The sequence below is a fragment of the Myotis brandtii genome, unplaced genomic scaffold (genome assembly GCF_000412655.1).
Source record: "Myotis brandtii unplaced genomic scaffold, ASM41265v1 scaffold266, whole genome shotgun sequence".
Taxonomy (NCBI): Eukaryota; Metazoa; Chordata; class Mammalia; order Chiroptera; family Vespertilionidae; genus Myotis; species Myotis brandtii.
The window spans coordinates 8,553,897-8,561,862 of record NW_005360124.1 but is presented as its reverse complement, the minus strand read 5'-3'; the positions used below and the strand labels follow the sequence as shown (position 1 = coordinate 8,561,862).

General features: G+C 40.5%; 1 protein-coding gene across 2 annotated transcripts in view; it reads left to right on the top strand.

Moving 5' to 3' along the window:
* The window catches only part of OSTF1 (osteoclast stimulating factor 1), a 56,933-nt gene that overhangs the window by 23,265 nt on the left and 25,702 nt on the right, over positions 1-7,966 (top strand). For both annotated transcript variants that reach the window (XM_005868302.2, XM_005868303.2), the window contains exon 2: positions 4,742-4,788. In XM_005868302.2, coding sequence (XP_005868364.1) covers positions 4,742-4,788 — 47 coding nt within the window. The remainder of the gene's footprint in view (positions 1-4,741; positions 4,789-7,966) is intronic.

Below are 7,966 nucleotides of genomic sequence, written 5' to 3'. Positions count from 1 at the left end.
TATAATGTACAGGTTATGATTTGCAGTTTAAAAATGTTGAGACTTAATGTATTCTGCAGGTAGTGACACTGTCCTGGGAGGGTCATCTTTGTATGAAGTATTTAGTCCTACAGAAGATGCAATGAAGGTTTTCTAGTTATGTTTCTTTCCCAGAAATGCAATTTAAGAGCTCAAAGGCATGCTAACATAAAATATGAATTACTAAATACTTTTCTGTAATTGTTGTGCCAGTTTACACACCCTCCTGTAGTGTTTGAGAATTCCAGTTATTCAGGATTCTTAACACTTAACATTGTCAATATTTTCAGTTTTAACCATCATAGGTGGGTATGTAGTAGTTACCATAGCCATTCTAAATGAAGTTCTAGATGGCTCATGCTTCCCAGATTTGTAGAACATCAGTGAAAGAGCCAGGCTGTTCTAGATCACTAAGTTCTGATATTGAAAACTCATTCCTCTTGCTGTTTATTATATGTCTGTTCGTCATAGTAAGCAGTCCCATTTTAATTCTGTCTTAGAGGCTTACTCTAGAAACTTCTCCACTCCTTCACCAACAGAGAATAAAGTAGAGTAGAAATTTTATGTTTGAGTTTATAAGCCCCAAGTTCTAAGTGCTATTTCAGGGTCTTAGAGATACAGCAACACATACTTTGCAAACCTCAGAAACAGAAAATTCTCTTACCCTTTCTCTGTACAAGGCCCTGTGTAGATCCCCTTCCATCTACCTGCCTCAACCACGGTGGACAAGGATTAGTTTACTCAAGTCCGGAGCAGAAGAAAATAGTGTTTGGCTCATGACTGGTGGACTCAGCCCTTCTCTATGGGGACAGGGCGGGGTTGCAAAGAAATGGAAAGGGTGTGCCTGGGAAGGTGAGAAGCCAGCAGAGTGAAAAACCAACAGGGGCCCGCAGCTGTGGGTGTTTACTTATCTTGCTAACCTCAGGAAACCAGCCTTGCTGAAATCCTTAATACCATTCGCATGCTACTTCATGTGAGATCCACGTAAAACATCAGACAAAAGATCGGGCTTCTTTCCAATCTCATTCAGGGTGAATTCCAGGGTGATTTCAGCTAATCCATGCAGTCTTCCCAGCTCTACTTTCTCTCTTTGTTATGTGTAACCAGACTTCCATGAGAAAATGATGAAGATGGAAGTTGCCCGAATAAGGCATCGAAGTTAGCCTCCCTGCATATATAAGAACACAACTATTTCGCATTTGTGAATCTGCTTTCTTTAAATAAAATTGGAATTGATCAGTACCAATTTTGATGATTAGCATGTTTATTATTATTTTTTAGATGTCTGCAAGGGTAAACACTATAGGAAGACATAGTACCCCGATTTCTTCCCTTCAATACTTTGTTTAAACCTGTATAGAACATTAGTCACAGTTGAATTAAATATGATGTAAAAATGATCACTGTATTAAGTATTCTTAATTATTATTCTCTTGAGAGACTCATCCAAGGTTAGTAAACTGTAATCATGAAACTTTGTTTTTTATGCAATTCTTTCATATCCTCTGGCTATTTCTTTTGCATTCTTCCATTTCTACTTGACTCAGGTCTGAGAATAGAATAAATTAAGGTCCAGAACTTTTAAAGTAAGTAGGTTAAAAGGGACCCACAAGAGGCTAACATCCCAACATCCTATATAATAAAAGCCTAATATGCTAAGTGTCCAGTCAGCTGTTCAACCAATCAAAGTGTAATATGCTAATGATATGCTAAGGCTGCTCAACCGCTCACTATGATGTGCACTGACCACCAGGGGGCAGAAACTCAATGCAGGAGCTTCCCCCTGGTGGTCAGTGCACTCCCACAGGGGGAGCGCTGCTCAGCCAGAAGCCCTGAGCTGGGCGAGTGCAACGGTGGTGGGAGCCTCTCCCGCCTTTGCGGCAGTCGGACATCCCCTGAGGGCTCCCTGACTGTGAGGGGTCGCACTGAGGGACTCCCCCCAAGTGCACGAATTTCATGCACCAGGCCTCTCGTTAATCAATAAATAGGATCGTATTATATGTGGTAGTATTTCTACAGCATTACACAGAATGCTCCCTTGTATAACAGTCTAAAGCAGTGATTTCCAAGAATTTTTAAAGCATGCAATACATGACTGTTTAGTCAGGCACACTGATGTCTTTTCCCTTAGATTATCAAATAAAAAAATGACAACAGCCATCACAACAATAGCTGGTGTGAATGAATCAAAATTATACCTTTTATTTTATTTTTTTTGTCAGATTGGCTAAAAATATATTTTTTGGTGTGCCACAGGATTTTAGTCATTTGTTTATGTGTGCCATAAGATGAAAAATGTTTAAATCTCTGGCCTAAAGATAGTTGCCTGATGTTCAATGTAAATCAAAATGAAAATAAATCCCCCACTTCCTTTTAGTTGTGAACAGTTCAAGACAATCACAAAAGATACAATTACAAAAATCAATGGATTAGTCACAACCTGAAATATTTTTTCAGGTTCTTTATATTGAATTTTATCTATGCTCATTAAATTGCCATGGACCCTTGTTTTCAAAATTAGCCAAAGTACAACCCTTTGCTGTCATTCCCTCAAAGAAACCAGAAAGTTCTGTCTTTATTAATTTGACTGCTTCCCTGTGTAACTTCTCTTTGGAAAGTTCGAAGTAATCAAGATAACCAGTCTTCCCTCTCAGAGAGACAGTCAGGTCAGCAGAAAATATTTCTCCTGGCAACTCCTTCTTCCCTTTGGCAGGCCTGTGGGTGTGGTTAAAAAAGCAAACTCCAAACAAAAAATTTTTTCACCTTTTCTTCTGCCTATAACCCTCCCCTTAGTAGAGCAGGAAAGAAGTGGCACTAGAATTCAGATTGCAAAAAAATATTTCATTGCAGCACACTAAGTAGCAGGGATCCGAACTTTTAAAATATGTAGTTTAAAAGGGATCCACAAGAGGCTAACATCCCAACATTAATTGATAAATAGTATCATTAGGGCATTTAGAAGAAAGAATGATGCCCCCTTAGCCCCCATGAAAGTATCTTTACAGCTTTATTTGATTGTAAAAGTAATACATGCTATGTGTAATGAATATAAACAATACATGTAAAGTAGAATGTGAAGGTTCCTCATACTTGGTTCTCTCTGTTAAGGGGTGTGTGTGTATGTGTGTGTGTGTAGTGTCAACATAAACAGGATGGTACTTGGCATAACGTCACTGAATGTTTTGTAGGCTCTTTGCTATGTCCCGGTCTGCAGATCCTTCTTTCTTAATGACTCTATTGTGTGGATGAGTCAGGATTGATTTACATAGACCCCTCTGAATGGACATTCCGTCATTTCCCATCTTCTGATGTTCTAAACCTGTATGGTTCAATATGCTAGCCACCAGCCATGTGTGGCAATTTAACTTAATTAGAATTAAATGATGTTTAAAAATATGTTCCTCAGTCACTCTCATCACATTTCACATCTTCAGTAGCTATGTGTGACTAGCACAGAAATAGGACTTTTCCATCATTGTGTAGTTATATAGGACAGTGCTGTTCTAAATGACTGTTTTTCAGACTTCTTTTGAGCACGTTTCCATTCCTTTATTCATCCATTCTTTAGTCATTCTATGTTCTAGGCACTGTGCTAGGTATTTGGATATCTCATTCATAAAACAAAAACAGCTGTCCTCATAATGCTTCCATTCTAGCAGCGAAAAGATTGACTACTCTCTTCCAATAAATAGAAATGTACTTATAACTTGCACATGTATCCTATTGTGCTGTCACGTTATAAGACATGTGAAATTAGGACTGAAAAAGAAGGTAAAAATGTGCATAATTTCTGAAGTAGTCTTCCTGTGTCCCGCCTTGGAGGCCACCATTCTGCATGATGCTCCTGTGATAGATGTCGTCTCTAACGGTGCTCCCAGTGCTCACACCGAACTGTTATCACTTTTTAAATAGGTAGTTCTTCTATTTTGATATCCCTTCTAAATTTATTTCATAAAAGACCTGTTTTTGTTTGCTATCTTTAGTTTTTTTTCTTACCCTGTGTGGATGTGTTCTTTTACTTACATATTCATTTAGCAAGCATTCATTAAGTTCATACTGTGTGTATGCCAGGTAGGTGCCAAGAAATTGAAAAAGTCAGAGTTCCTCTGCCTTTAAATAAGACAGGCCAGCAAATCAGTTCTTCTCAGACACGGGATAATGGAGATGCAGCAAAGGGACATGTAAAGAGAGAAAGATCTTTTGGCAGAATGGAGGGCAGCTTTCATGAGCATGACCTCCTCTTTGCTTAGCTATTGTACTCTGTTTTGGGACTTAATGGACGCACAGATTTCTCCAACACCTACTGTTTTTCTCAATGGTAGTTTCTTTTTTGGGGGAAAATAAAATTCTACACCATGGGCTTAAGACTATTAAACCATTGTCTATTGTCATGTTAAATATCTTTTTATTTTAAATGTTCACCTTTCCAGTATTAAACTTAGATCTTAGTGTTGGAAGGGCTCTGTATAGGACAGAAGGTAAGTACAGATAATTATGTAGCTCCTGTTTTTTGAAAGGAGAAAGCAAAATCACCTCAGAGGTGTGTGCTTATTCATGCTTTCATTTAACAAATGTCTAAAAAAAAATGCCTCCTATGCAGACAAAGCACTTAATTCCAAAATGATTTTTTCCCATGGACTTTGAATTAGGGAATTCTGAAGAATATAATGAATAGTCTAGAAATGAAAGAATTGATCATGTTGTTTTTCCGCCTCTCTTTTAGGGCAAGTTAAAGTGTTCAGAGCTCTTTATACGTTTGAACCCAGAACTGTAAGTATTCAGTTTTTAACTTTAAAATTGGCATAAAAACCTAAGGTGGTTGCATTTAGATACTTTGTCTGGCCTAAATGGGCTGCCTGTTGTTGGTTAGCCATAAATCATTCACAAGAATGGATGTTTGGTCACTCCCCTTGCAGCCCAGAGGTGTGAAAGCCAAGCCCCTCTGTTGATCTGCTTGTCCTTCTGTCTCAAGGTCATATAGTCCATCTTGAGCTGCTTCTCTCCATGAGGTGAAACCACTCGCTTTAAAATCACCAAGTGACCTGCACGGCAAGCATGCGACCCTGTCTTAGTCATCCTTCCGTTGACTCTCTTGTTAACTGATTTTCCCTTTGACCTGCTACCTCAGACTACCTATAATGGCACCTTCTGCGAACTGCCCACAGCAAATTTTTTGTCTCTGATGTATGTATTTTTCATTGTTATAGCTTCTGGCAAACATCCATAAATCCATCTCTCCACCCATGGGTTAGTGAGCACCTATTATGTGCCAGAAACTGGTGCAGACCTTGGGGCTAGTGTAGTGACAACAGAAAGGACTGTCTCAGGGAGCTCACATCCCAGTGGGGAGAGACAGACAGTAAGCAGACAAATGAATATAACTGTCAGGGCCTGGTAAGTGCTATGAAGGAAAATAAGGAGGGGAAGGGGCAAACAGTTAAGGGAGGAAGAGTGTTACTTTCAATAGGGTGTTTAAGGATGGCCTTTCTATAGAGGTGACATTAATTTTTTTTTTAATTTATTGATTTGAGAGAGAAAGAGAAACATTGATTTGTTTTTCCACTTATTTACACAATCATTGGTTGATTCTTGTATGTATCCTGACAGGGGATTGAACCCATAACCTTGAGTATTGGGGTGATGCTCTAAACAACTGAGCTACCTGGCCAGGGCCTAGGGTGACATTTGAGTAGAAACCTGAAGGAAGTGAAGGAGCAGAAGGAATAGCTGGTGCAAAAAAGAATGCTTGGTGGGTTCTAGAAACAGCTGGGAGGACAATGGGGCTAGGAAAGTTGTGAACAAGGGAGAGGGAGGTATGACAAGTTCAGGGATACTGGGTCCTGTAGGGCTTTGTGGGTTGTGTTTGGATTTTGCCCTGAGTAGGTGGGAAGCAATTGAAGGATTTGAGATCAAGGGTGATTAGATAGCTACGTTTTAGAAGAATCATGCTGAGAAGTGGACAACCATCTAGGAGAGTAAGAATGGAAGCAGGGAGTCCAGACAGTTAGGATGCGGAGGAGAAAGAAACGAAGAAGGAAACCTATTCTCATTGACCTCTCTCTCTGAGGTTGCATGGCCCCTGGGGTAGATAGGAGTGGGGGGAGGGAGGCAGTCATCCTAACTCTATAAAGCAACCTGCATTTACTCATTTGAGACCTGAGGTGACATCACTGTTTCTCCTCTCTCCCTCTAGTATCTGCTCATCATCCCCTTTGTCCTTTCTCACTGACATTTAACAAATATGTTTGGTTGGTTGATATATTAGTTACTTTAATTCACCTTTGGTTCTATTCCAGATGGAGTGTCTCCACTACTCTTTATCTTTGTTATTATTGAATGCACAGGAGAGAATAGGCATTGCTTATTAGGTTTTTTAATATTCTGTAGTTCAAATGTTATTGTATTCTTTAATATCCCTGGTCCCAAGGATTCTAGGCTGCAGAGCAATGTTGCTAATTCATCCTTATGTACTGGGTGTTCAGTAATGACTACCCCACACTCTGCTGCCCCCACACTCGGCCCCTTTCCACCTGCCCTCAGTCCAAATGTTAAAGGTAGCCTCTAGCTCCCATGGACCTTCATGACTGGTTAAGTGCCTGTTCAATATTTTGAGTATCACCCAAGAACTAGCTTAGCTTTACATTCTTTTTCTGAATGAGAATTCCTGTTGGACAATGCTGGAAGCTTAGTTTGGTCTTTCTCTCCCATGACCAATACCCATCTTCTTTGGTGCGTACATTCTAAATTGACCTGGTCTCCTTAGAGCAGCAGTTCTCAACCTGTGGGTCACGATCCCTTTGGGGGTCGAACGACCCTTTCACAGGGGTCGCCTAAGACCATCGGAAAACACATATATAATTACATATTGTTTTTGTGATTAATCACTATGCTTTAATTATGTTCAATTTGTAACAATGAAATTGGGGGTCACCACAACACGAGGAACTGTATTAAAGGGTCGCGGCATTAGGAAGGTTGAGAACCACTGCCTCAGAGTCATGGGGTCGAACGACCCTTTCACAGGGGTCGCCTAAGACCATCGGAAAACACATATATAATTACATATTGTTTTTGTGATTAATCACTATGCTTTAATTATGTTCAATTTGTAACAATGAAATTGGGGGTCACCACAACACGAGGAACTGTATTAAAGGGTCGCGGCATCAGGAAGGTTGAAAACCACTGCCTCAGAGTCACTGGGACCAGGCAAGATGGAAGAACTGATCTGGACTCTATGCAACCATTGCTGACCTGTGCAGCACCCCAGAGAGCTCTGGGCCCTGTTTTTAGCTACTGTTCAACCCTGAGGAGATAGGTACAGCAATGCCCAACTCCATTCTTGGTGATCCACTGAACAGGTAGAACACTGGACAGCATGTGGCTCCCGGTTCTTCCTACTAACCCATTTTCCCCCTATCTTGCTCGAAAGCAAGGTAGTTCTGGCACCACCCAGTCCTGTTTGGTTCCTATTTCTTACCAAACCTCCAGTGCAATAACGTGTCATACAGAGAACTGGCTGGACTTGACAGACCAGTGTAAAACCATGCTGATAGAGAAAGAACAGCATTTCCTGTGTGCTGGGGTATAATATGGAGTTCCAAAGAGAAACCGGCAGTACCCTGCACTATCACATAATGTTTGCTGGGCTTTGCTAGGTTTATAGCATTAATTGAACAAGAAAGAGCCCTGGAATGGGATTCCAAAAGCTGAAGTAGGAGCCCAGCCTTGCCACTCACACTGTGTGACTTGTGGCAAGTTCTTCAACCTCTCTAAGCTTGGTTGTGAAATGGAGATAATGCTCATGACCAGCCTTGCTCTAAGAGGTTGTTGTGAGAATAAAATTAGGTTAAGTATGCTTTGCAAGTACAAGGTGCTGCTGTTGGTTTTGTCGTAATGCATTATGTGGAGGTGGGGGTGAAGGGAAACATAGTTTTCATTTCCACTG